This window comes from Xylaria bambusicola (assembly GCF_022495145.1).
Source record: "Xylaria bambusicola strain CBS 139988 unplaced genomic scaffold F5B22scaffold_25, whole genome shotgun sequence".
NCBI lineage: Eukaryota > Fungi > Ascomycota > Sordariomycetes > Xylariales > Xylariaceae > Xylaria > Xylaria bambusicola.
The window spans coordinates 454,400-480,727 of NW_025953578.1; the positions used below are offsets into that span (position 1 = coordinate 454,400).

Below are 26,328 nucleotides of genomic sequence, written 5' to 3' on the forward strand. Positions count from 1 at the left end.
TTCCTATCTTGGCCAGCTTCGACCAGCTCACAGTTTGATTAACACTTACTTACTGGTGGATGTGTCCAGCAGCAGCCACTGCGGGTAGATAGACCTGCGGCCGCGGAGCTCCTACTGAGCTTGTATAGCATATGTATGTAGTCGGCTGAAGTTTAGAATGAGCTGAAGGCACCGTCGAGATACAGCGGGCCAGCTGGTTGTTGCCATGGCGTCGTAGCTCAGTGGCTTGTCCCCATGCTTCACGCAGTGTAATGTATGCGATGCGGAATTACATAATAGTCCACGTACTTACAGGAGGGGAACGATCAAGAAAGGAAGAGCGTGCTCCCTGTCACGCAGAATAGAGTGTCTTTAAGCGAGATTCGCTCGCGCTACTGTAGGATGGACATTTTGAGTTATTCGCTAGGCGACCCCGAAGATCCTACACAAGGATCTCACCCCTTAGTGCTGTTTCTAGGCCAATGGACTCTGCGGCATCGAAGAGATGAGGTCCACATGGCAGCGCCTAAAAAGTAAGCTTATAACGTCCCCCTACCACAAGGTAGACATCTCCCAGATACGTCCACATTGGTATCTGCATTGCAGCGTGCCGTCCGGCCATCGGCTATCTTATCGACTTCGTCAAACCTCATTGTGTTCCTCAGAAAGAGCTTGCGTTGAACGCCACTCTCGACCCGTCTCTTCCCCACCACACCTCGATGCGATAACGTGGCAGCCTTACTTCTGGTAGCCCAAAGACACCAACGGCCAGACGCCCGTGCGTGCATGAGCCATCCATGCCCACGCGTTTTGGGGGGGAGGGGGGTTACGCTGTTAAAGTAGAACTTGATGGGTGACCTACAAACACGGTAGGTGAATAGCAGAGCAGCTTGTATGTACCGAACGGAGAAAGATAGCGATGGGAGTCGAACCCCCCCTTATTCCTCGGATATCTGGACCAAGCCAGCTAGCTCGCTTTTGTCCCTTATCAGAGCCGCAGGTCCTTACTTACTTACATTAGGTATGCCTCTTTTCGCTATTCACGTAAACTACTGTACACCCACATCCCACTTACGTCGTTGAGTGGACATCCGTTCGGTTTGGTTGGGCGTTACTAATCAAATGACGCGCAATACAACGAAGACTGACTGGCCAGGAGCGAATGCAACGGGGTGACAAGGGGCAATGACGGACTTACATCTCCTCCCACCCCGAGAAAAAAAAACGTCTGAAACTTGGCCACTCAGCGAGCCTCATGCTCGTAAATGAAGCGATAGCGAAGCAGCAACGTGCAGGAGAACCTTACTTTATCCCACTTGTTCCACCATGCTGATTTTCTTAAGGACTGCCTGATCCAGCGATGCCAGCTTCCTCATGAGTGCTTGGCTGGATGGCTGATGTAGTAAGTCATACGCTTTCCTTTTTTTCCTTGAGAAAGGATATGTAATGGAGTATGGAATAATGTGCATGGTGTATCCTGGCCTATAAGCTCACTAGGTTTTCCTCATTGATTGGCATTTCGAACTAAATTGAGCACGGATGCTGTCGAAGGGCACAAGATGCGTGTTCGTGTGGAGTGCGGCTTAGATCCGTGACGGGGGGGTTCAGAAGCCGTGAACGAAGCTACTTAGGTATAGTAAATGAGAAGACATGATGCACGACGAAAGAAGGCCTTCATTCAGAATTACACTGCTCTCCCAAACTCGATATTCTCTGTATCACGGGAGAATGAACCCAAATGGGAAAACCGAATGCTAATATGCCTAGACTAAGCATAATGCTCATCGAGTATACCACCTAGCACTACGCAACAGCCCTATCAGATCAACCGGGGCGACTTAGGAGGACTAGCAAGACATGCGTGTTGCCTGCTGAACCGATTTTGAGCCTGGTCTATCTGGGGGAAGACTCGCGGTCACTTCTCCGCAGCATCCCCAGACTTGCTCATTTGTTCATCCATCACTTGGGATTCACTTCTAAGCGACTCTGGTTTCAAATAAGTTGAATGAATGGAAATTGGGAGGCCTCGAAAAGGAACGTAGGACGCCACATACGTAATGTTGCTCTCACGATCTTGATTGTGACTGGTCAACAGCAGGCGTCCCTGGTGTTGTGTAGTTGCTTTCTGTAGCTGCCTCGCCTCTCACGATAGTCAACACAGACAGATAGAGGATGAGTAAAGTGAACGTAGGGTCGTAACGCGTGGCAGAAGTGTCCGCAACAAGAAGCTGCAGTACACAACATGTGCCCAAAATCTTGTACCTGCCTAACGAGTGCATATACCGATGCAACCCATGCAAGTGCCGTCGCCAAAAGACGCCGCTGAGCTGGATAACCCCATATGTGTAACATCTATGCTCGACTTATATGACTCTCTGCCGCCACTACGGTGTGATCACATCGTCACGACGTGGGCGAGGTCTGTTATCAACGTCTGGAGAACCCCTTGTCCTTGTCCTTGTCCTTACTATGTCTTTTTCTTCTTAAATCTCTATTTTCTCTTCTTTCTTGATTCGCCCTGGCTCCTCTCGACTTTTCTCACCTTACAGTATGGCTTACTCCAACATCCTGAATGCCACTCTGATCGGAATGCAACTGCACAATGAACCATGAACGGGGTGACAGCGGTAATAGTCTTAGTGTTACGGGTCAAGTAGTCGACCTCTTCTCTTCCCTGCATGTCCTGCCTTGTCGAGGCATGCGTGGCCGTTCTAGAAGTCCACTTGGCCACCCCAGAGTATCATAGGCTGCGTTGATCGACATCTAACCCTGATAACAGCATCTCCGCCGGCATGGCACAGTTGCAACGGCCCTCCGCAAGGTATATCCACTTTAGATGATAACCTATCTTGTTTGCACGCCAGCATCCTCTTCGAGACATACGAAGGGTGGAGCTTGGGCATTCAGAAGGCACAGGAATGTGAAGCGAGAAAGCGGCTTTTACCGTAGCAGAAAGCTTCTTTGCATCTTCTCGCGTGATTTCGTGATGCATGAAGAAGGACCCTGTACTTGTCGCGCCAAACTGTTTGGATTGCACCGGGGCACCCTGCCCGCCCTATTTACGGATGGTTCGGCGCATTTTGCGTTGGGGTGGAGGTATTATTATACGCAGTAAGAACCACGTTCTAACGTTGTGGCCCCTGGTATTCACTAGGAAACTCCATCAAGGAGAAACATATAATTCCAATTACAAGAGGCATCACCGCCACTTCTAGTATATCGTCCGAACTGAGACGCACAATTCGACTGCAGAATATAGGCAGGTAGATACATTCAACATAACAGGCAGCTTAAGGCCAAGGCGCAGCATTTTGAGCTCTCCAATAAGGTCCTTTAACGCTGGCGACGCACTATGAGCAATGGCGAGCAATCGGAGCGTAATATTGCGTTGCCCAGGCTAGATATGCTGGGGGCTCCTGATATGACGGCATTCTGATGCGAGATTGCATGTATACAAGAGAGAAGGGGTACTATTGTATATCGAGACATGCGTTCATCGAAAGAAACAGGCTTCAGCGAAACCCAATGTGGTCTGAATGGTGTTGTTGAATCAAGGCAGAGCTCTACCAGGGCCGTTCGCGGAGATACTCGAGAACCGGCCGATCGTAGCTTCTTTTGACGACTGCTCCCGCACCGGTCACGGTAAGCAGAGACGGCACGGAAGAGGGATTGGGTGAAACGGCATTCGCAATGTGGAGGAAACAGCCAGGGCGGCGGCGAGTCTGGGGTGTCCCGCATTGTGGATTCACTGGTTCTGTACTGTCGCCTGTGCGTGCATCCTGTCGTGATACCACGTCCCATGTCTCGCTTCCAGTACCGAGTTGGGAGCATCCTTGGTGGCGCAAGATTGGCTGCAGGTTCACTAAAGCAACAAGTCGTACTAGGCAAAAATGAGTTGTCTCAATGATACACCGGTGTGATACATGATATTGTCGATGTGTCTAAACACCGCAAAACAGCAATTTGAGACGAGCTTAATACTTGGCAATAAGTAATGTGATGAGAACATAATGCAGATCTTCCTTCAAGGTTGACTGTCTGCCTCGCCGGCACTTCATCTTGAGTACACGCCCCCCTCCCTTTTGCAGACACGTCCCAAAGCAAAGAACAAGCTATTCAGAGGAGGACGAAACCATCTTCGGTGTCTTCACCCCGACTTGCTTGATCCTGATCCACGAGGCCTAACTGCAGCATCTTATCATAAACGAGGTCGGCTATAGCGTACATACCCTCACGCTTTGGATGATATGCATCCCCTTCGCGAAATAGCTTCCAGGTGAAGCCATTGATCCATGGGTCCTCTGCCCCAATGGCGTGTGCCTCGCTCCGGTCGGCCACGTTCACGGTGCTGCACCACTCCTCACGGCCAAGCACGGCCTTGTGTGTCGCTTCTAGCAGTCGCCCGGCCACCTCCCTATGATGGGCGATGCGATCGGCATCAAAAACGACGTCTTCGCCGGCCCGGGTGTCCGGGCCTAATACGGCCTGGTACTCAACGACCAGGACGTAGGCTTCGGGTGCTTTGTTGTGGATGGCGTCGAGCACAGTCGCGTACCGCTCTGCGAGACCATCCACATCTAGTTGAAGCAAAGCGGCGGCATCGGCGCCGCGAAGGTACAATAGCAAACTACCCAGAAAGCTCCGGCTCAGGGTATCCTGGAATATGCCCCCTATATAGCCGATGTCGTTACCACCGCCGAGAACTAGGACAACATCGCAGTCGGGCGGGAGGTCCTCAATCTGTGGAGCGAAACGCCGCCCTCCCGCATACTGTGGGGTGTCAAGGAGGTGTAATAAAGTAGCGCCGCAAACGCTGAGGTCCGTCAGCCTGCCGCCGACGCGCGAGGCGACAATGTGCGCATAATTGAGGGCCGAGCGGCCAGCACTATGATCTTCTTCAGGCTGAATAGCCGGCCCAGCTGCGAAGGACGAGCCAAGGCTCGCGATCCGAAGAGGCATTTCAGAAGATGTGCACTGAATCAATGCCACGTGTTGTTTGCGGCAACACGGCAACGAAAAGGCCCGGTGCCGCGGAGCCCAATGTTTTTTAGCTGAGGATCGCGGCTTACAAGTACCACCGGGGCTTCATTAGGTCGTGTCAAGCACGCACAGGTGCTCTGTGACCTTGAATGTTTGCAGAAATGCCGATGGGGATAGTAAAAGGGATTGGAAGCGGTGAGTAAAGGAAACTCCAACCTCTCTACTAAGTAGATGATTGAAATGCCTTGGATGAAGGTGGGCGTCGCCTCTATCCAAGTTCCCAACCTACCTAGGTATGTACCTAGTGGCTTGAAGTCATGTGGCCGATCAACGGTATGTACCTAAGTAGGTATCTGTATACCTACATGTAAGTATGTATGTACATCTCAATAGAGGTAGGTAGGTACTTACTCAGTACTGTACCTAGTAGTAGGGAGTGGAGTGTACACATGTGATACAGGGCTTCTAATTTGTACCTACATAGGTAGTACATTATGTAGGTAGGTACCACACCTACAGCAACGGTTTCAGTTCACATCACCACACAACAACAAATGTGATGGCTTCTCACACTATATGTTCGTTGACGATAAACTTAGGGGGTTTCTTTTTTTGATGATCTAATACTTAGAGTTACTACATATGTAAGCCTTCTACGCAGGCTCGGGCAATTAGAGAAATCGGATGTCTTGGCATTCCACTTACAGTACCTAGCTGAGCTAGCTAGATCTTCAGCCAGATAGGTAGATCTTAGTAGGTAACCAAACCCACGGGCTCCGCCGTCGACCGCCCGGCACACGGCTCGAAGATGTGCTCTTACCCGAGTGGACAACTCCGTCGCACAACATCGCTGGACCTGGAACGAGCTGCGACGCATCGTGTTTCCGCTGCAAGCTGCAGGAACCGTTTGTCTATCTTTCCTTCTGCGATTTGACTTATAATCATCTTCCGTTGTCTGCCGGGTCTCGAACCTCTCTCTCTCTCTCTCCCCGGAACCTGGAGAGCAGCCTCCTCGCCTGGCAATCAAAGCGAATAAGTTTAATCCAGATCCCTAGAACAACTGTTCGACAATCTGATATAACAATCAACTGATGTACCACGGAAACACGGCTGGGCCATCTGAGTCAAAGAGGCACTATCAGGAGCCAGGCTCAAGGAGTTGTGTGACTACCAGCTACGCTCTGTCTAAGTGTCCCGCTTCGCTTCGATAGTGACGTTGTCACCTTTATTCTCGGCTTCTGTTAGCCTGCCGTAGGAGAGCGGGAAAAGGATAAAAAGCGCAACACAGCACATCTCATCAGCGGGTGATAGACTGAGGAGGAGGCATAATGACACTTCCCAAGCTGGCCAAGAACCAAGTGTTCTTTGGCACCTTCGTACACGCTAAACGCCTCGGTGAGCTGGAAATCCTGCAAAACACCGCCGTGTGTGTTGATACATCAGGCAAGATTGTCGCCGTAGAGGCCAATTGCAACCAACAAAAGGCAGTCGAGACATTGTATGCTGGACTAGGATGGAGTCTCGAAGACATTTCTGTTACTCTGTGCTCGGATACGCAACAGTTTTTCTTTCCCGGGTTTGTCGGTAGGTTATTTCCCACGTCCTGCCCTGATGTTGGCTATGCCTAATCTCTATTTATTGATTACGATTAGACACGCATGTTCATGCCTCCCAATATCCCAATCTTGGCATATTCGGCAAGACAACCTTATTAGACTGGCTTAACACGTACACATTTCCTACGGAAGCCTCGCTGGCAGAGCTCCCTAAGGCACGCAGAGTGTATACACGATGTATAAGACAGGCGCTGGCGCATGGCACGACCACCGCGGCCTATTACGCGACAATCGATGTCAATGCTACCAATCTTCTAGCAGACCTCTGCTATTCCATGGGACAACGCGCCTTCGTTGGTCGTGTGTGCATGGATCACCTGGGGCCAGACTACTATCGTGACGAGTCGGTCGACCAATCCATGGCGGCTACCCTGGCTACAATCGAGCACATCCGCAGCATAGACAGCAACTTCGAGCTTGTGAGCCCAATTCTGACGCCAAGGTTTGCCCCTGCGTGTAGCAGCGAGACTATGAAGAGTCTCTCCGAAATCCAGAAGCAGACACAGCTGCCAGTTCAAACGCACCTTTCAGAAAACGTCAGTGAAATCGAGCTGGTGAAAGAACTCTTCCCAGATTGCAAGCATTACACCGACGTGTATGATACCCATGGACTCTTAAACGAGAAAACGATTTTAGCCCACGCCATCCACCTCACCGAGGAAGAGGCAGATCTCATCGCTGAAAGGAAAGCCAAAATTGCCCACTGTCCATGCAGTAATTCTGCACTTTCAAGCGGAGTGGCGCGAGTTCGTTGGCTGCTCGAAAAAGGCATTCAAGTTGGACTCGGAAGCGATATGAGCGGTGGTTATAGCCCAAGCATTCTCGAGGCGGCAAGGCATGCCAAGTTGGTATCAAATCACTTGATCATGCCGGGAGGAACCCTTAACAATCTATCAGAAGAGGAGCGCAACAAAACCAAGCTGAGCGTCGAAGAAGTCCTGTACCTGGCGACTAAAGGAGGCGCGGAGGTAGTGGGCCTGGCCGATAAGATCGGGACTTTTGAGGTAGGGAAGCAGTGGGATGCCCAGCTCATCTGGACAGGTATCGTTCCTGATGAGATCGCCTATGACGATTTCACGAACTATAGCGCCACGGATATATTTGGTTGGGAAACATGGGATGAGCGCGTCGCAAAATGGGTCTTCAATGGAGACAGCCGTAATGTGAGGAAAGTGTGGGTGGCAGGGCGACTAGTGCACGAGCAACTCTTGAGAAAAGAAAACTAGATGGATGGGCTCTCAGCTAATTCGGACTTAATGGCGTTGGGTTCTTAGATGGCTGGACGAAGGGAAAAGGACACAAGGACAATTCTCAAAATGATAGATGTTTCTATACCCAAAGCTGATCAATAGAGGTCATTTCCGTTTATCAACTGTAATCTATTTAGCTGAACCTGACCGGGTATCAAACACGACACAATCCAGATCAATTTGCAGAACTAGGGACGTCATAACAGAGTTTATAAAGATAAAGCAAAAAAGACTTGGAAGCCAGCCGCTAATTTCAGCATTCTTATACCCAATAGATGCAACATGCTGTGGTTCTATACCGCTGAGTAATTGAATTGAGCAGCTACCAATCTCACCTGAACGCCAAATTCCCATCACCCTTCCAATGAATGCTCCTATATGTATGCCACATCATAAGTGTCTATATTGTAATTGAAATAAATAGATGCATATGCAATTTGAGAAAGAAAAAAAAACAGTAAAGAGGCTAATGAAATGCGTTGATTCTGAGGCCGGTATAATGTCTAGACTCGCGGTAGAGTCTCACTTGAACGTTCAGTGGCATCGATGCTGGTTAGACTGTCTTGATTCCTGGAATCCTGCTCTGAAACTGGAGCATAGCCATTTTCACTAAGGACCACTTTGATTCGATTAGTAAGGTTGGTAGCATCAGCTGAACTGGATGATTGACTTACAATAAGGCCGAACAAAGAGACTAGCAAGGATAGACAACCCAAACAGGGATGCGAGGACGACCACAAACGTCTGCGGAAAAGACTCGATGGTGCCCGCATAGATGCCGTCAAAGATTACAGGCGCGAAGACCCGACTGACAGCATGCAATAAGCCCCCAGCCCCCAGCATGGAACCAACGTATTCGGTGGGGACCTGTTTGGTTAGCATGGCCTGGATTGTAGCACTGGCTAGGCCACCGAACGATGTACATATAGCTGACAAGATAAAGAGCTCTTCAGTCCGTACGAAAACATAACCTAGAACACCGATCGTATCAAATAATAGAGCGAATCGAAGCAACCAGATATCAAGGTTATCGGCGCCAGAATGAGACTCTTCGGCGCGGATATTACCATTTAGCTTCTGTTGGTGGCGTAGTGGGCGAGTGCGGAAGATGTAATTGACGATGGGGAAGAAAACGAGAAGGACGATGACGCGGAAGAAGCTAATGATCGATACGAAGCGGGAAGATTCCAGAGTCTTCCAATCAAACATGAACTTCGCATACAGGATTAACACTGTTCCAGCACCCATAGTCGCAGATATGAGCACCGTGTCGATGAAACCCATGAGAAGTAAATTGCGGCGCAGCCGCTGGTTTTCTCGGCCACTGGGGACGAACATCTTAAGAGGTGCCAAAGGATTGGCGTTTAAAAGAAGAAGTAGCCATGTACGAAGGGCATCGTTGGCTATCCAAGCAGGGAGCCGTGACTGACTCTCGACGGAGCGTGATAGGGCCACTCGCAGTGCTTCTTGTTCGGCTTGGTATTTCTCTTGCGCCGCGATCCGGCGTTGCTTGGACAGCGATTCTGGCACTACGAACCAGATAAAACAGATGAGAGTAAGATGACAGCCCAACGAAACATAGAAGGGTGAAAGCACAGAATGAGTCAAGACGGTGAGCTTTCCAGCTAGAATGGGGCCGATTGCCAGGCCCCCGAACAGACACGCTTGAAGGTATCCAAGAGAAACGGCACGCTTCGACGGAGGCGTGCAGTCGCTGACATACGAACTTCCCAGCACTGAGACTGCCGTGAAAGATCCCGTAATTCCACTAACCAGTATTAGTGGTCTGAACGTGTCTTTACTCAAATAGAAGAAATGTCTTACTCGAAAAAGCTGCCTAGTATGAGGAAGCGATAGTCAATAACATCAGGGTATTTTGCGGCCAGGATGGTAATGGTTTCATTCACGATACCACCAAAGGAGGCGATGACAAGCAACCGCTTCCGCCCAAAACGGTCGGAGAGAGAGCCCAGTTTCGGAGCAGTGAACGCGCTGAGGCCGCCAGCCAGGGCGCTCAACACCAGTGTGAATGCTGCTACGTTCTTTTGAACAGGCGCCGAGTTGCACTGGAGATTATTCCCACCTATGATCACAGGCAAAAAGGTCTGGTCGGGGTCCAGCACCTGCTGCTCGGCAAAGTAGTGGCGACAGACTAATGTTACAATTCTGTCATGTGCGTCAGCATGCGCACAGCGCCGAGTGCTGTTGTACAACGACTTACAACTCGATTTTGGGGACAATCACGCCCCCAAAGGCTAGAGTGTACAGGAAATAGGGTCCAATTAGCCAGTATACCTTGATGTCTGTCAGCATGATGACTTGAGACAACGTCTCCCCATCAACCTAAGACATACAGTAGGAGTCTTCCACCAAGGCAAGCCGTGGAAATCATCATCAGCTCCCCAGCTCTGCCGTCTAGCCTCATCCTCCACTTGTTGTCCGGAGCGCGCATCGAGCAGAGCTGTCGTCTCTGCTAGACTATCTTGTCTGGTTTCTTCTGCATCGATCATTACAATTGGCGCGCGGCCATGCGCTCTGGGTTGCGCCTCGCTCGTCATTGTCGGGGTCTGAGATCAAGTTGAACCGGGCCAATCAGCCGAGCTCACGATGGGGAAAAGCTGGAATCGAGCTGGCCGACTGTTACCGAGTAACGTGCTCGCAAGTCCATGGGAATGGGGTCGAAGGGGCTGCAATACCGATGAAAATGAATGCGCAAACACAAATACGAATGACCGGGAAGAGGGCTGATTTCAAAGCAAAGGGATGATGGGTGGATATGACATCTACACTAGTCTAACCTTCAGCTGGGCGGGCGCCGAAAAGGCCCGTTGAGAGGGAGTGCCAACTTTCGTATTAGTTGAGCTTAGTATGACGGGGCAGGAACAAGGATGTAGATAGTGTAGATGTTTATTTATATTGAGTTTCGAGTGAGATGGGCATGAGATAAGAGGGAGGGATATGAGAGCTATCGAGCGTATCGTAAGCCCACGACACTAGCACACATGTAGTGTAGATTGATGTAGTCGTCAATGATGACGGAGCTTCTCCCACGGGCCTGGGGAAGCATGTCGGGACGATCCCTGTCCCACCACCCACTCTGCCCAACCCATCCATCAATTCCCATTTTGGAGGGCACTGGGGTTGGAGAGCGGGATGATTTGACGGACATCTACACTAGTACTACATACAGAACTTCCAGATACACACACAGTAGTTATAGGTACTCAATATACTTAATGGTCGGAAAATCAAATACAGGAGCGCGACAGGTAGTCAGTCTATACAATGAAACCCGTCTTCAGATAGATCCATAGCTGAAACAAGACCTGGGGCTGATCATGTGTAAAGATGGACAACTACTGTCGTGTAACTATATAGCCTGATTAGTTGAAGATAATGTACCTTCGCCATCCATAGCAGGAAGCCTGAATTCACACGTAGTTCTCCAGGTATCTGAGACAATCGACTAAGCTCTCGAAAGAAGAAATGACGTGTACTGCCCGCTGCTAAGCGTTCTGTCTCAACGATGTAAGTCAAGGAGCCACTGTAGTGTAGGTGTCGATATGAGACAACTAGTGGTGCCTGGGCTTGGCTGTAATAACCTAAGGCAGGCGACACGTGTTAAGGCACCATCAAAGATGACAGTGTGCTCGGAATGAGGGTAGGACGATGCTGCACACGCCGCACTTCATAAGTACCTGCTTGCCACGCGGCCTGACAGTACATATGGAGGTACTGCCACCGTTAATGCCTAATGGACCGGATCCAACATATTGACGTTTTACGCGTGCTCCTTTATTGATGTCCAGTATTCAAATCCTTACGTGATGTATGTCAAGGCATCTGGCGGCAGGAATCTGCCCAGTACTCGAGTGAAAGAAGTGTTTTTACGCTGCCTAGCTCGGATATCCAAAATGGGCGAGCTATGCCTATAGATTGCTTAGGCATATCCCACAATAAGGTGTTCTATGCTCGAGATGCTACTCTCGGATAGCCTGCTCATAGTACCTATATATACAAACTAAACCAGGCATTGCTTGTGAATAAGCCGGTTAGGGGCAACGAATTACCGTGACCAAAATATGCCCAATATCATTATGGCGCGGGGGGCGCTGTTTTTCATACAGCGAGTGAATTTTGGACACCAGCAAAGAATTTCTTGGACTCGGCGCAACGTTCGTTTTTGCAGCCGGGGCATCTCAACCCCATCTGATACGAGCACGCGATGCCGCTATCTAGATGGGATTTGGCAAGGTCTGCCAATGCCTCAATAAACATAGGGTTGCCATTAAGGCTCTCTACCCGCTTGACCGTATCGGCGTGACCAGACTCCCCTATGACCTCCTTGTCCAACTCAAATAAGGTTTCAATATGGTCAGATGTGAACGCAATGGGAATTAGGACCAGATCTTTCTGTCCTTTGGAAATATACTCTTCGACTGATGTCTGTGTCTGAGGGCCTAGCCATGGCTGCGGGCCAACCTGTGATTGCCAGCATAGTCTGTAAGGGTTAGAAAATTTGAGGCGTTGCATCACAGCGTATACCGTCGCGGCAACCTCGGCCGGGTATGGATCGCCTACAAGTAAGTTAGCGAACATATTTTATCAGCCTAATAAGATTTATAACGGACCTCGGTTGACCACTGTCATCGGCAAGCTGTGTGCAGAGAAGAGAAGGACTGCCTTGCTGCGCCGTTCTTCGGGATATTCAGCTAATGTCTTCTCAATGTTGCTGGCAAATGTATTCACTAGGCCTGGATGGGCTGGCCAACGGTCGATGACGCTCCAATCAATCGTGCCCGGTCCTGCCTTTCCTTCGAGCCTCTGTCGCCACCTCCACAACTCGTTTAAGCTGCTGCCGGTGGTTGAGCAGGAATACTGTGGATACTGAGTGAATGCCACAGCACGGCCTCCCCTACCATTACCAAAACCATCCTCCAATAATTTAGTATACATTTCTTCGGTCAAGGGGTTGGCGTAACGAAAGGCAACGTATGGCTTATGGGGGGCAGTCTCGGGGGATATACGATCAAGTATTTTGCACATTTCGACGTTCTGATATTCTGACCACTTTCGAATCGGGGAGCCACCACCGATTTCAGCATATTGTTTTTGAATCTTTGGAGTTCTCCTCGAAGATATGAAGGAGCCGATATAATTCTGGAGTCGACCCAGCGGTATTAAATCGCCATCTTGCTAAGTTGAAATATTGGCGTTAGCCAACCTGGACTGGGCTTGAGCATATACGCAGCACAAACTTACGAAGAGACGCTTGAGAAAGTCCTCGACCTCGTCCACCGTTGAAGGCCCACCCATGTTCAAAAACACCATGGCCGTAGGACCCTTCGATCCAGCAGCATTTTGCGTCACGGGTGGCACAGGAGTCGCAAACGCGCGTGTCTGTGAAATGACATCTTGTGTCGGCCGGAGAGTACGGAGGGGCGAGTAAGAGACAGCTCCGGCTGCTCTTCGCGAGAGCTGCGCCACGGAATGACGGGCTACCATTTCAGGAAAATGGCCCGTCTTGTCTACTAACAAGGAGTCGATTTCTACAAATTGCTGACTCCCAATTCGTAGCGAGACTTTTGGCTGGCAAAACAAAGTTGCATAGAGGAAGAAGAGGGGAGGATTGAAATCGCGACTTTGTACAAATTATTCGCTAGCAATTTTGCGAATTTCGCTGCGATGACTGCATCAATGGCAGCGGCGGGCCATCGCCAATCTCTCGGCGTGGCGACATTTAGCTTCTTACAGTAAGTAGGTACCTACCTACCTAAGTAGGCGCCTACAGCCAATGAAACAAGGCCAATTAGCTCTAAAAGCACAACTCTAAGTACTCTGCTCTACCTACTCGCCTACCTAGGTAGCTCGGTAGGTATGCAAGTACCTAGCTGTACCTAGATATAGTAGTCCCACTAAATTAGTCTGAAATGCCTACCTAAGGCACCAACTGTACATGTACCCGAGAGGTTCCCAGGTACCTAGGTAGGTTGAGGTCGAGATCACCTGAGCACGCGAATGCCTCCCTTGATACCTGTATCTTGAGATAGCTTAGATGTCGCGTATAGAACCCCACAGACGCGACGGCTGCCTGGAACATGACGTTAATTATTTGATGCCAATAAACCACATTTTCCCGTCAGCGAATCTCTCAACAAAACCCTTCATCACTACTTAATCCTTGTCGAGCCACAGTCTCTTTCAACTCAATTGAAGTGCTGTTTGTCATTTCATTCTACGCAGGCCACACACGCCCTTGTCAGTATGGCCGATCGATGGAATCCTGAACGCAGGGATGAAGAGGAAGAGGAGGATGAGGGAGACGAGTTCAATGAGACTGTATGTCCGCCTGAGATGCATATCATTATCAATACGTTGCTAACAATTCCCTGTAGCACTACAAGGCTCAGAAAGATGCACTTATCTTCGCAATCCAAGTGAGCGATTCTATGCTGCAACCGCCTCCTAAGAGTGAGGATAAGAAAGCCAGTCAGGATTCTGCAGCATTGACTGCATTGAAGTGTGCCTATCAAGTGATGCAACAACGCATCATCTCTAATCCGAAGGATATGATCAGCATTGTTCTTTTCGGCACAGAGAAAACGAAAGTGACCGACATCAAGCTTCCAGACTCTCACTGCTATTTGCTTACGGATTTGGAGGTTCCCGCGGCCGATGATGTGAAGGCTTTGAGAGGATTGGTAGAGGAAGGCGAGGACGCGGATGAGATCTTAGTTCCGTCTAAGCAGCCCGCAGACATGGTTATGTTACTACGGTTGGTGCTTCATCTCTTCCAAACAAGAGCACCCAACTTTGGATCCAGAAGGCTCTTTATCATCACTGATAACGACGATCCTTGTGCCGGCATGAAGAGAAATCCGTCCTGGGATCCTGCTGTCAGAGCTAAAGATATACACGACCATGGCTGCACTATCGAGCTCTTCCCCATCAGTCATGGCGATTCTAAATTTGATACCAGCAAATTTTACGATGTAGGTGGAGCCTGGAATTCCCATCATACTCTCCAGCCTGACGTGCATTGTAGGATATCATATATCACGATCCAGTCCTTGATGAAACAAATCCCGGGAGAGTTACGCCAGCAGCCAAGTCCCATGATGGATTGAATCTACTCAACTCTCTCATCTCCAACATCAATTCTAGACAAACTCCTAAACGAGCATATTTCAGTGCCATGCCCTTCGAAATCGGGCCTGGTCTCACCATATCAGTCAAAGGGTATAACATCATTCAGAAGCAAACGCCTGCCCGGAGTTGCTACATATGGCTCGAGGGGGAGAGGCCACAGGTTGCTGTGGGTGAGACTGCTCGTTTGGCAGCGGATAGTGCTCGAACAGTTGAGAAATTCGAAGTCAAGAAAGCATACAAATTCGGCAATGAATATGTTTACTTCATGGACGAAGAGCAAAAATCTATAAAACAGTTCGGTAACCCTTGCATCCGAATCATCGGGTTTAAGGACCGATCGTTGTTGCGATTCTGGGCTTCTATCAAGAAGTCTACCTACATCTTTCCGAGTGAGGATGGCTATGTTGGGTCAACACGTGTTTTTACGGCTCTATGGCAAAAGCTGCTCAAATCGAGAAAGGTCGGTGTTGCTTGGCACATTGCGCGGAAAAACGGAAATCCTCAGCTGGTCGCTGTTATTCCGTCTCGAGCAACTTCTGATGAGAAGTCGGGCACTCAGTATATACCTGCAGGGCTATGGCTATATCCCATTCCTTTTGTAGACGATGTACGTGACGGACCCGAAACAGGGAAGGTTATTCGGACAACCAACGCGTTGACCGATAGGATGAACAAGGTTGTACAGCAGTTGCAGTTGCCAGGCGGTGCCTACAACCCAGCAAAATATCCCAACCCGGCACTTCAATGGCACTACAAGATACTCCAGGCGCTTGCGTTAGAAGATGTTGTTCCTGAACAACCTGAAGACGCCACTGTACCCAAATATCGGGCGATACACAAGCGTTGCGGTGGATATATTCAGGAATGGTCTCAAGTGGCAGATGACGTGCTTGGTCAGATTCAAGAACAGAAAAAGATCAAGCGGGAATTTGAGGCGGACAATGAGGAAGACGAACCTCGCCCAGTCAAGAAGGCGAGGGCCACAACAACGAAAGACAAGAATATGGGTGAGGATGGACTAAGCAACGCGGAGCTACGACAACGTTACGATGCAGGCACGTTGACGAAACTCACTGTGGCAGAGCTCCGAGGTGCCATGGCCGGCCGTGGTCTCGATACTAAAGGACTGAAAAAAGACTTGGTAGAGAGGCTGGAGCAGTGGGTTGAAGATAACGTGTAGAACGATGTGTTTAACGGTTAGGAGCGGCGTTTATGGTTTATTTTCGACTACCTACACGGTAAGTAGGTAGTTAGATGTATTCCCGTTTCTATTTTGTAGGGGAGTAATTCAGAATGCTCTCTGTATTAGTAGTAGAAGGAACCTCGAGCGAGGTCTTGTTGATGGAGTAATATCTAGCCATCATTTGAAGCCTCTCCTCAGCACCTAATAGCTAGCACCGCCTAGCAACTACCTACATATTGCTTGCTTCATTACGCGCCTATTGTCGCTTTTCAAGTTGATGCTCAACTCGCGTGTATAGTATGCCCTGAGAATTGAAGATACAGGCAGCACTAAAGTGGTTGACGCCTCCTGAAGCACTAGATAGGATGTTGGGGGTGCAAACGGAAGCAAGGGCATATAAGAATAGCGGGCTTAACTAGGGCCTTGGCCACCTGAACTTACCACCTACACCTTCACCAATACTTATTGTACCCCGGTAATCAGTACCTAAGGTCGATACTCACTACAGGCCTACAGTGCACCTGCGCAACCTACCTAGGTACATAGAGGTACCTAAGAGGTAAGTAGGTAGCAAGTACCTGGCATCGCGCTCACATAGGCCGCACACGCGATCCTCACCACCCTACGTCCCCACCACTACCCCCATCTAGTCACTGCCATAGAGCTAGCCTTGCTGTTCACATCACGACTTTTGCGACGCGGCACGGCTGGCGAGTCCCAGGACTATTGTTGGCAAGATGGATGCCCTCGGTTTGAGCAGCCCATCACGACCGAACGTACCGTGTCGTTCCCTTGAAGAAATCCAAGGCCAACTCCACCAGCTGATTGCTGCCACAACCACTGAAACGCGCGCCAACCATATCTCCCCCAGCTTTGAGCTCCTGTCGAACACCGCGCTCCACCTGACTCCCGATTCTGAAAACACCGCGATTGAGGGCGCAGATCCAGATCCAGCAGCGCCGCAACAGCAGCCCGTTGTAAGAACCGTTATAGTTTCTGAAACCGTACAGAACCAGCCCACCGATCAGCCAACCCTTCAGCAAGCTGTTGCGAAACACATTTCCCGCGCTATAGGGGCCGTTGATGGCAGCGCATGGACTGTCCGCCAGGTGACTAGGGGCGCACAAGGCTGGCAGTTTACATATATCTGCAAGGCCTCCCTCCAAGCTTGGAAGCGTGCTAATGCCAAACATCCCGACCGACCTACCATCGCAAGTTATAGCGCGAGCGGTGGCCTTGATCCCATTAATCTTTGTATGTGCTCTATTTCTCTTCATTGTGGACTGTGCAATCGGACTCTCACTAATCCAATGTAGCACGTCCCGCATTTGACTGTCGTGGGTCGCTCAAGATTGCGTTCTCGAAATCTACTAGGGGTATTGTTGTCAATTATGAGCATACACCACTTCACAAGACAGTCACACAATTAGTCGACCGATTCGTGCCCGCTCCAGTTCCCGTCCGTGTTGTCAATAATGCCCCCCAAAAAACACCAAAGGCCAAGCGTCCACGACCAGTGGATGGTGAAGGGAGCAGGAAGAAAACACCCAAGACTAAAGCACCTGCCGGAGAGGGTGAAGAAAATAGTCACAAAAAACGAACGCCGAAGGCCAAGCGTCCTCCACCGGCCGAAGGAGAAGGAAGTAGCAAGAAGCGTAGGAAGACGGGCAAAGCCGCAGGAGTCAGCCTTGGGGCCGAAGATGGCCAGAACACATCCCAGACCCAAGTGCAACCCAGTAGCGCAGACAGCACAGGGTTCACAGGATTCCTGAATGTGCCCCCAGCAGAGGCTGAGCGACGACGGCAGACTGCTATAGAACTGCTCAGCGGAAAAGGCATTGATCCAGCAACGCTATCCGCTGAGCAGTTCAATATCTTTGCAAATCAAGCGCCTAACTTGCAGTCGGCCTCATTAGATATGCTCGCAAAGTATGGCGCAGAACGGCTTAGGATTGTTCATCCAGATGAGAAAGGACAAGCGTCTTCGAATACAACACCATCAACAGAGCAGGCTACAAATCCACCACCCGAGGCTGTGCCAGGACCCTCGGCAAGCACCGATACACCCACCAAAAAGCCTCGAAATAAGAAGAGAAAGTCGAATGTGCCCCTCACTGAAGTTCCTATAGGGAATGGGGCTGTAGTACCACTTGAACAAGATGGAGAGTTAGGAACTACTGCATCAGCGCTGAAACCCAAAGCTCCTCGAGTTCCAAAAACTCGTGGTCGCTGCGATACCTGCAAGCAGCGTAAAGTCCAGGCAAGTTGCAAACTGGTTCAATTAAGTTTAACCGCAAGCTAATAAACATAATTATAGTGTACGAAAGAACATCCTAGCTGCTCAGTCTGTCTTGATGCTGGAGTTGAGTGCATTTACTTGCCACCCAAGCCGCGAAGAAAGTCGGAAAAATCCGCTGAAATGGCTGAACAAGAAGACTCTGTCCTAGACGACAATGATCATGTTCAACACGATGCAGGAAATCCAGCACAGATGTCGGTGCCAGTGCCACAAGAGTCGCATTCTACTGTATCGCCCCAGCCGCCTCGAGACATCGATAACGAGGAATTTATCCCTGATCCAAATATACTGTCTGTTGAGCATCAGTCTGCTGCCACTGAACCTTTGAACACCGGTAACTATTACCAACATTCACATAGTGAAGTCAGCTTCCCGCAATTATCCAGTGGTCAAGAAGTGCCAACATCGGGAAGCACCTCAATGCCTGATTTTACATATCCTCAGGCGCAAACCAGTGAAAGTACTGCGCCGCCTGCCCCGACAGTCGTGTATCCATCGGCATCGGTGCAGCAGCCGCAACAATCATCAGTTTCGACATCTGTACCATACCAAACAGAACCAATTGCCTCATCTAACAGGAAAAGTCTACCGACTAGCCAGTCTAAACAGACCCCGGTTCCTCCGCCGTCGATTCCTGCACATAGATCCAACTGGAGCTCTTCACCAGTGATGCATCATTCTGTAAGTGCGTCTCCAAAGCTGACACACCAACAGCCAGCCAAACGACCAAAATCACGAAAAGCGAGGGCGGAACCTGAACAGCATGGTCTTGAAATTTCGAAACAAACGGCCTCTCAAAACATCCAATATCGATCTCCAATGACAAGATCACCCTATCAAAGTGCAGCCCAAGTCAATCCAAGACAAAGCCATGGATCACAAGCCAACACACCTGCAGCTACCAACTCGCGCCCTCCACCACAAGCCCCGTCTACCACTGTTCAGCAGCCAACAACCACTGCTTCTTCCTATAACACTCCTGCGACATCCAGCTCCATACAGAATTATGATTCGTATCCTCCATATAACAACAATAATAGAAATGAGCAGTACGCCGATGCAGGCAACGACCATAGCTCTTCCCGGCTCTCGTATAATTCAAGTTCATACCCCACAACCACAGCGTCTTCATCGTATTCCTCCGCACCTTCTTACGATTATGGGCGAACCTCTGGAGCTATGAATCCTTTAAGTCAAGCTCTAAATAACACTTCATCATACAGCAGCACTACTAGTTCCACCGCAAATCAATGGCCGGCGTCTCAGACGCGAGGTGCGCAAAGTAGTAACACCTCCAGCGCGTATTCATTACCAGCAAGTAGCACACCGTCTCATGGTTACAGTACACGTGCTTCAGAGTCCAAACCCTCCAATACAAACTCATCCTACCATCAAGGCCAGGCGCAGAGCTATAGTACATACCAGTCCCAGCAGCCCACTCTCCCCCATCAAAATCAGCAGAACTGGTATGGTTTTACTGCCGCCAATAGCAACAACAACCAAGCGAGCTATACTAGTAATCGGCAAACCGCTCACGGGAGTCACCGATCAACTGCAGGTGGATATGTTAATCAATACGGTGGCAATGATGAACAGACAATATATGATCTGTTGAGGGCTGGCTCATCTAATCATTAGGCAAACCTGGCAGGTGCCTAGCTGCTCGAGTTGATTTCAGCCCTGTGAGCAATATGCCATCAATGAACGTGTTAGGTTTGACGGAGAGACGCATTTCGCGGGCAATTTCCGGCTTGCATATTATCAGATTTCAGATACCCTTGCTCACATACAGTTGTTAATACGCGATGCATTCCCTGCTTGTATGTTTTGCAGTAGGTGGGACCATAATCTACCACGCATTTAATTATATCAATTGATACATGCTTCTCGTCACTGAACGTGAAGAAAAGACTTCGAAGTTATGAGTTACGAAGCTATTTTGTATGATAACAGTTGAGCAGCAAGGTATATACAAGCCCTTAGCTAGCTTAGCTTGGGTTTGCAAGCACACGGGTCGGATGCCCATATAAAATCACCTATTTGCGTTTTTTTTTACATTGTCAGGGGTCAATAACTCGTTGATTTGTCACTGGCCCGTGATGACTCGGTTAGAAACATGGTATACGTAGAAAGGAGTCGAAGGAACCAAACGTAAGGTTCATAGTGTTGATAGCCATCCTCATGCACTCTACCAATAAATACCATTGACTACAGACCAAGCATTTAATCCTTAAAGCCAAATTCTTGTCTCTAGGTTCGTGCATGCTCGCAGTGCAAACAATCCCATTGTAGTTAGTGATAGTCTTCCCGTCGCGATCACCTCACTCAGCATTCAACGAATCTCAGTAAGGACTAACCACAACGTGCCCACACCGATATCCAGAGATGTGACAGTCCCTTCTACTATCTCGAGAGGCGCGAGCCCGAATCTGTTTTGTAGAGCCCGGAATTGATCGTCAGGCCCGCCCTTCGACGTCTGGCGAGCCAGATCCACGAGCTGCCTAACGACAGCCTCGTTCTTACTTGATCCCGAACCATCTCCATGCCGCGCATCAAGCATCTGCAAAAGCTCGGCCGTGCCGCACAGCGACGCCGTCAGCCCGCGGACGTTGAACCAGTCCTTGTCGGCGATGGCGAGATACGCGTCGGCGCGCTCGCGCGGGGACAGTGGCTTCTTCGCAAGACTACCACTCACGGCCGCGGGGATCTGAACCGCAGCGCCGACGGCGCGGATGCTTGTCGCTAGGGGGATCGAGACGGCGCCCGCGAGCACGCCGATGCCCGCGGAGACGAACTTGCCCTTCTTCGCCTGCGAACCCACGTGCCGCCCCACGTCCTTCACATGCGTCAGCGTGTCCTCGGAGAATTTCTTCGGAATGCTGTTCAGGCTACGGCCGACGTCCACCGCATGCTTCAGCGCGCGCTCCGACACGGTCGCGGTGAGGAATGCGGAAAGCGTCGTCAGGAAAGACGTGAACGTCTCCTGCGGTATGCCCCGACGCAGCAGCAGCGCGCGGCTGTACACTAGCGGAAACGGCGATGTCGGCTTGGGGGCGACCTGTGGTATTGCGAGGAATACTGGCGGTGGGGAATTGCTGCTGCTGCTGCTGCTGCTTCCGGGTGTAGGTACAACTTCTGGGAGATCCGAGTAGCTTGGCCCCGGCGCCGAGGCTGGCGGGAAGTTGAATGGCGATTCCACCGTTGGCCGCGTCCACGCGCCGGCGTCATCTTCTGTACGCTTGGAAGCTGTGCTTGTGGAGGCTGCTTCGAAGATTTCCTGTCTTGATGCCTCTATGCTGTAAGGCGGCGGGGCTTCGTCGCCTTCCTGGTGCGCATTGCTGCGTTCTTTCTCATATTCTTCAGCCGACCCCATCACGTTCTATCTTGATAGGTACAATGTGTTGCTGATGATGTAGGAAGAGTAACTAGGCTAGAGTACTGGTTGGGCACTAATTTAGATATAGCGAATTTTCTATCCCTGTTCGATCAATTCCTCTTTGCAATTAGGTTCTCGATCAATCAGGCTGGCGCCTACAACGGCACGGAGAATAAAGGACCAAGATTGGATGTGCCCCATGCTTGCAGCTTACATTACGCGGCTGGGTCGGATATAAGTACCGAAACGCACGCAGATAGCCTTAGCCCTCTCTTTCACATAAATCCTGGGATTGGACATCACGTAGAATAATTAAGCTGGCTTTAGATTCAAGTTGAAATATGATGTGGTTTGCGAGCTAACTACCTAGGCCTAGAACTCGCATCAGCTTTCATGAACCTTTTAAGTCTGCCAGCTCGGAACACGCGACCTTCTGTGACTGTACCTAGTCGTGAGACATCTATGTAGCCTTGACTGATTACTCGGTTTCCGTTGTCTTCTTTGTTTATAGCTCTCTTAATTTGACAGGCTTGACAATACCGATCCTCTTTTAACTAATCCAAGCTTGTACATACGTTTCCCTCTTTGAACGAGGGTTCAAGAGCCTATACTTCCATGCTCAAGGCGCCGTTCAATATATGATTTCGTAGACCATGACCGCATGCACCACCCGACATCATGTGCCCCGAAAGAGATATAAACCCACGTGAAATTGAAAAAGACCAAGGGAAACAGTAGTCCTGTGAAGATAATTATTATTCCTATTCGATATTTCAGTCCTTCTTTTCCACATTCTCGTCCAGCGATGAACATGTCGTTGAGTCTTCTGAAGCTGAACTTCTAGGTGAAGAACTCCTAGGTGATGAGTTGCCATGTGTCGAGCTACCAGGTGTATAACGGAATCCATCAACGACATATTCTGGCGAGCAGTTTTCGTCGTATGCAGGCAAAGACTCATCCACAGATCTATAGGTCGGGCACGAAGACATGCTTGAAGGTGTCGAGGCTCGGCGTGGTCGGGCAAAAGGGAAACGATTAGGTATCAGACCTCTTCCCCGTCCTTCTTCTGCCACTAAAGTTTCTACAAACCCCGCCGCAGCACGAAATTGGGCGATCTCTTCCTCCATACTGATGGATAAGGTATCCGAGGACTCCTCATCACTGTTTGGCTCGTTTATACGTCTCATGATGGCATCTTTTTCTTGATCCTCGATGGTCTCACGCGTTGGCTCACCTCGAAGCCATTGTATTAGATCCAGGTACTTGGTTGCAACGAGAGCATTACAGGCATCGCGAGATTCACGCAGCTGACGGCGCCGCTTCTCCCATCGGGCTTGGCGCCGTTGACGTAGAAGCCGCACGCATTGAAACATAAGTATCATGATTGTGAGGTTGATGAGGATGGCCAAAGATATAACAACCCAAACCAAGATATGTCGGACCTGGTGCTGTTGGGTATTAGCTGCTGACATTAAGCTTTTATTCGTTGACAGAACTTACAGAACCATTGATAAGCGACTGTTGAAATTGATCGACCTCATTATTGGTTATAGATATAGACCCTGTCACTTTGTCCTGGTTACCAACTTTTCCAGGCTGTTCAGGCGAAGGAATGGTTTCAAGTTGTTTGTCATCATCGGCCTCTTTCAGTGGGCGTTGTCCGCCGGTGCTGGTCGGCCAGCGGGAGCCACCAGGTTGACTAGCTATTGCACTCGGCGTTCCCTCACTGCCGTGATATACTTTACTAGCCATGGTTTTCATTTGATCATATATCGTATTGAAGAAACACTTCAGATTGTCGCAATCTGAAAGTAGTTTCTCAGCTTGACCCAAGTTGAAGGTGCTAGAAATGTGGGTAACTTTCAAGGCAATAGAATGCTCAAGCGCTAGCAGCTGTTGCTTTAGCATCTGTAATTCGGCCAGTTCATCCTCTAAGCTTGGGACCGAAGTCTCTGGTGAGCTAGATGTAGACAGCAATTGTGTCTTTATCGTAGCACCATCGATGTATGAGATGGAGACCGGCGAGGTCTGCTGAAACTGGACCGAGAAGGCAACGTCGTCGACATCCTCCCTGTCAACAGAAAGAATATGGACGGACAATAGTTGAACTTTGGAATCCCCTTCAAGATGCACGCAAGTGAACTTCCAGCTAGCTGCAAGTACATTTCCGCTGTCAGTAGCTAGGGAACCTGATCCTAACCCCAAATCATCTCGCAGCAGCGGCTCTCCATTAAGCGTAACATTGCCCTGGCCACAAGGCGTAGTTGACTCGAAAATGCGCAACTCGAGGGCCTAGGGACGGAATTAAACGACTATTGGCAGATATTGATAGTTAGACGCAATAGGAGCAACTCACTGTGTGCTCAAGTGGACTACGGTCCGAGGTTCCACCCAATTCAAGTGTAACTAACGAACTCGATGGGGTAACTTGGGAAGGACAAACAGTCAATACCAAAGACGTAAATTCAGGCCATTAGACAGAGAATATAATACGGCGTCATACCATGATCAATACTGGTGGGTACGGCGGCGGCCAACGCCAACTTCAGCACTGGTGCCAGCACCACTGTGGCCTTGAATAGGCCAAGCATCGTGAACCAGGCAGGCGCGTGATGAGGGTGCAAACAGTCCAGGAAATACAAAGAAAAGGACAGGCAACCAGAAGGAGAGAAATGCCTTGACGTGGCAAGACTACACAATCGCCACGATAAGGGCGTACAATGTTGCAAGAGAGGTAAAAGGAGATCTGGTATCTACAGTTTGCTGTGCTGAGGCCCGGGGGGTACAAAATGGTTGCCTGATGTTAAGCGGGCTGTGCTGTGCTGTGCTGTGCTTGGAGCTGGAGCTAGAGCTAGAGCTGGAGCTGAAGTACCTAGCCTACACTAACATGCCATGGTCCACGCCGTAACTCGTATAAATACTGTACGTGCGTGTACTTCTGAGCGTAAGTACAGCTGCTACGAATCTCCACACCACCTGCGTTGGCTCACTCGCTACAACCTACATGGAACAAGTTCCAGGGCTCATCCCCTCCTATGCATCTCCTATTCACAGTCATATCTGATATCAATCGTCCTACTGGCATGTGGTGATGGTAGTAGCGCAGCTGTATGGTAGGTATACCATTACATAGTACAGGGCACATATTACCCACTGGAGAGGTAGGTCCACAGCCTAGGTAATGGACCCCCACCCACCTGGAATGCTACCTACCTACCTACATGTACCTAAGTACAGAGTAGATGTTGCTTCCCCCACCACAAATACTTACTTAGATACTTATGACCTTACCTACATGCTTTGTTTGCATCAGCCTCGCGCATTTGCGACATACAGCCTAGCAACACCCCAAGGAAACAACAGGCAAATCTTAAGGTGGACTGCGATCGACTTTTTCTTGAGGCGCAACTAAAGCAGAATCATGGTACGTGTCATACTTGGAAGTGCCGTCTGATTGTATACAGGCTAATGGCATCCGCTTCTAGTTGCCCCTCGGGCTGCTAAACGCCGCTCAGGGCCATCCTATGCTCGTCGAGCTGAAGAATGGCGAGACTCTCAACGGACATCTAGTCCAATGCGACACCTGGATGAATTTAACCCTCAAAGAGGTCGTCCAGACAAGTCCGGTATGGCCTTGCCCCCCGTTGTTGGATCACGCGCAATACGATCGCTAACCTTCCCGTGCGCAGGAAGCAGACAAGTTCGTTCGACTCCCCGAGGTCTACGTAAAGGGTAACAATGTACGCCTCTACCTTTGCCCCACAGGCAGCCAATACTCTTGCTAACAGCCTCCGATAGATCAAATACCTAAGAGTCCCCGACGAAATTATCGATTTAGTCAAAGACCAACAACATTCTCAAGGTGGTGGATTTAGAGGTGGCCGCGGTGGACATGGATCACAACGTGGCGATCACGGTGGAAGGGGAGGCGATAGAGGTCGTGGTGGACGTGGCCAAGGTAGGGGCCGGGGCAGAGGCGGACGAGGAACTTGAGCGGAGTGACCATGAAAGTATCTGCCCACCACACAGGCACATATACGCGAAGCATAGCAGATTGCATCCCCAGCAAACCCGTCACGATGTTCGTCGGCAGCTCCGAATGAGACGACACGTTAGCCCAGCTAACGGCAAGCGCTGAAGCCGCCTATATAGGAACATTGCTGACGTTGATCCACAATATTTATGATTGGGCTCAGACGTCGTCGACAACTCTCGGTAGGATAGTTCGCTGCCTTTTCAATTGCGCCGTTGGAACACTCTGGCCCCTCACTGCATGGCAACAAACTATGATGCAAATGATAGACGGGGGAAATCTCGGCTCTCTTTATCAGCCCACTGAGATAGAGTCTGATAAGAAACTGCGACAAACTTAACGATGGCCATCTCAGGGGCGACACTAGGCTAGGTGAACGAGAAGGGACTCTCTAGAATATGATCCCGAATACAACGGTACAAAATCACATGGCTTTAAAGATATTCCCGACCAGTATTTCTAT

The 26,328-nt window shown here is 49.9% G+C and overlaps 9 protein-coding genes across 9 annotated transcripts; 4 read left to right on the forward strand and 5 right to left on the reverse strand.

The window, feature by feature from the left end:
- Positions 1-3,952: 3,952 nt before the first annotated feature.
- F5B22DRAFT_222923 (SGNH hydrolase-type esterase domain-containing protein) lies at positions 3,953-5,641 on the reverse strand. Its single transcript, XM_047969766.1, has 2 exons — positions 5,371-5,641; positions 3,953-5,312 (listed from the first exon to the last, which is right to left on the reverse strand). Exon 2 carries the CDS (start codon positions 4,936-4,938, stop codon positions 4,096-4,098), a length of 843 nt encoding a protein of 280 aa, XP_047830163.1. The 5' UTR covers positions 4,939-5,312; positions 5,371-5,641; the 3' UTR covers positions 3,953-4,095.
- A 421-nt stretch (positions 5,642-6,062) lies between these two features.
- On the forward strand, positions 6,063-8,025 carry F5B22DRAFT_222912 (guanine deaminase). The gene is made up of 2 exons (XM_047969763.1): positions 6,063-6,543; positions 6,612-8,025. Exons 1-2 carry the CDS (start codon positions 6,288-6,290, stop codon positions 7,799-7,801), a joined length of 1,446 nt encoding a protein of 481 aa, XP_047830164.1. The 5' UTR covers positions 6,063-6,287; the 3' UTR covers positions 7,802-8,025.
- Positions 8,026-8,064: 39 nt separating this feature from the next.
- On the reverse strand, positions 8,065-10,618 carry F5B22DRAFT_222920 (MFS general substrate transporter). Its single transcript, XM_047969765.1, has 5 exons — positions 10,180-10,618; positions 10,047-10,120; positions 9,650-9,991; positions 8,500-9,593; positions 8,065-8,444 (listed from the first exon to the last, which is right to left on the reverse strand). Exons 1-5 carry the CDS (start codon positions 10,381-10,383, stop codon positions 8,329-8,331), a joined length of 1,830 nt encoding a protein of 609 aa, XP_047830165.1. The 5' UTR covers positions 10,384-10,618; the 3' UTR covers positions 8,065-8,328.
- Positions 10,619-11,541: 923 nt separating this feature from the next.
- Positions 11,542-13,663, reverse strand: F5B22DRAFT_222918 (uncharacterized protein). Its single transcript, XM_047969764.1, has 3 exons — positions 13,088-13,663; positions 12,457-13,021; positions 11,542-12,402 (listed from the first exon to the last, which is right to left on the reverse strand). Exons 1-3 carry the CDS (start codon positions 13,328-13,330, stop codon positions 11,945-11,947), a joined length of 1,266 nt encoding a protein of 421 aa, XP_047830166.1. The 5' UTR covers positions 13,331-13,663; the 3' UTR covers positions 11,542-11,944.
- A 161-nt stretch (positions 13,664-13,824) lies between these two features.
- On the forward strand, positions 13,825-16,455 carry F5B22DRAFT_610053 (SPOC like C-terminal domain-containing protein). The gene is made up of 3 exons (XM_047975170.1): positions 13,825-14,164; positions 14,221-14,817; positions 14,871-16,455. The coding sequence occupies exons 1-3, from the start codon at positions 14,090-14,092 to the stop codon at positions 16,152-16,154; spliced, it is 1,956 nt and encodes a 651-aa protein (XP_047830167.1). The 5' UTR covers positions 13,825-14,089; the 3' UTR covers positions 16,155-16,455.
- Positions 16,456-16,799: 344 nt separating this feature from the next.
- On the forward strand, positions 16,800-20,207 carry F5B22DRAFT_223664 (uncharacterized protein). Its single transcript, XM_047969771.1, has 3 exons — positions 16,800-17,411; positions 17,474-18,417; positions 18,475-20,207. Exons 1-3 carry the CDS (start codon positions 16,895-16,897, stop codon positions 20,092-20,094), a joined length of 3,081 nt encoding a protein of 1,026 aa, XP_047830168.1. The 5' UTR covers positions 16,800-16,894; the 3' UTR covers positions 20,095-20,207.
- A 428-nt stretch (positions 20,208-20,635) lies between these two features.
- On the reverse strand, positions 20,636-22,180 carry F5B22DRAFT_223479 (uncharacterized protein). Its single transcript, XM_047969769.1, has one exon. It carries the CDS (start codon positions 21,827-21,829, stop codon positions 20,789-20,791), a length of 1,041 nt encoding a protein of 346 aa, XP_047830169.1. The 5' UTR covers positions 21,830-22,180; the 3' UTR covers positions 20,636-20,788.
- A 425-nt stretch (positions 22,181-22,605) lies between these two features.
- On the reverse strand, positions 22,606-24,423 carry F5B22DRAFT_636935 (uncharacterized protein; the record flags this gene model as incomplete). Its single annotated transcript, XM_047977362.1, has 4 exons — positions 22,606-23,280; positions 23,333-24,124; positions 24,189-24,259; positions 24,336-24,423. 4 exons carry the CDS (start codon positions 24,421-24,423, stop codon positions 22,606-22,608), a joined length of 1,626 nt encoding a protein of 541 aa, XP_047830170.1.
- Positions 24,424-25,101: 678 nt separating this feature from the next.
- Positions 25,102-26,188, forward strand: F5B22DRAFT_223427 (like-Sm domain-containing protein). The gene is made up of 4 exons (XM_047969768.1): positions 25,102-25,256; positions 25,318-25,458; positions 25,522-25,572; positions 25,631-26,188. Exons 1-4 carry the CDS (start codon positions 25,254-25,256, stop codon positions 25,823-25,825), a joined length of 390 nt encoding a protein of 129 aa, XP_047830171.1. The 5' UTR covers positions 25,102-25,253; the 3' UTR covers positions 25,826-26,188.
- Positions 26,189-26,328: the final 140 nt, after the last annotated feature.

Coding starts and splice junctions, on each gene's coding strand:
- F5B22DRAFT_223664 (XM_047969771.1), top strand. CDS start 16,895: ATGGATGCCCTCGGTTTGAGCAGCCCATCACGACCGAACGTACCGTGT. Junction 17,412..17,473: donor CCTTGATCCCATTAATCTTT/GTATGTGCTCTA, acceptor AATCCAATGTAG/CACGTCCCGCATTTGACTGT. Junction 18,418..18,474: donor GCAAGCAGCGTAAAGTCCAG/GCAAGTTGCAAA, acceptor ACATAATTATAG/TGTACGAAAGAACATCCTAG.
- F5B22DRAFT_222912 (XM_047969763.1), top strand. CDS start 6,288: ATGACACTTCCCAAGCTGGCCAAGAACCAAGTGTTCTTTGGCACCTTC. Junction 6,544..6,611: donor TTTCTTTCCCGGGTTTGTCG/GTAGGTTATTTC, acceptor GATTACGATTAG/ACACGCATGTTCATGCCTCC.
- F5B22DRAFT_610053 (XM_047975170.1), top strand. CDS start 14,090: ATGGCCGATCGATGGAATCCTGAACGCAGGGATGAAGAGGAAGAGGAG. Junction 14,165..14,220: donor GAGACGAGTTCAATGAGACT/GTATGTCCGCCT, acceptor AATTCCCTGTAG/CACTACAAGGCTCAGAAAGA. Junction 14,818..14,870: donor ATACCAGCAAATTTTACGAT/GTAGGTGGAGCC, acceptor CGTGCATTGTAG/GATATCATATATCACGATCC.
- F5B22DRAFT_222923 (XM_047969766.1), bottom strand. CDS start 4,938: ATGCCTCTTCGGATCGCGAGCCTTGGCTCGTCCTTCGCAGCTGGGCCG.
- F5B22DRAFT_223427 (XM_047969768.1), top strand. Junction 25,459..25,521: donor AGGTCGTCCAGACAAGTCCG/GTATGGCCTTGC, acceptor TCCCGTGCGCAG/GAAGCAGACAAGTTCGTTCG. Junction 25,573..25,630: donor TCTACGTAAAGGGTAACAAT/GTACGCCTCTAC, acceptor AGCCTCCGATAG/ATCAAATACCTAAGAGTCCC.
- F5B22DRAFT_223479 (XM_047969769.1), bottom strand. CDS start 21,829: ATGGGGTCGGCTGAAGAATATGAGAAAGAACGCAGCAATGCGCACCAG.
- F5B22DRAFT_222920 (XM_047969765.1), bottom strand. CDS start 10,383: ATGACGAGCGAGGCGCAACCCAGAGCGCATGGCCGCGCGCCAATTGTA. Junction 10,121..10,179: donor CTTGGTGGAAGACTCCTACT/GTATGTCTTAGG, acceptor ACAGACATCAAG/GTATACTGGCTAATTGGACC. Junction 9,594..9,649: donor ATACTAGGCAGCTTTTTCGA/GTAAGACATTTC, acceptor AATACTGGTTAG/TGGAATTACGGGATCTTTCA.
- F5B22DRAFT_222918 (XM_047969764.1), bottom strand. CDS start 13,330: ATGGTAGCCCGTCATTCCGTGGCGCAGCTCTCGCGAAGAGCAGCCGGA. Junction 13,022..13,087: donor ACTTTCTCAAGCGTCTCTTC/GTAAGTTTGTGC, acceptor ATTTCAACTTAG/CAAGATGGCGATTTAATACC. Junction 12,403..12,456: donor GATGACAGTGGTCAACCGAG/GTCCGTTATAAA, acceptor ACTTACTTGTAG/GCGATCCATACCCGGCCGAG.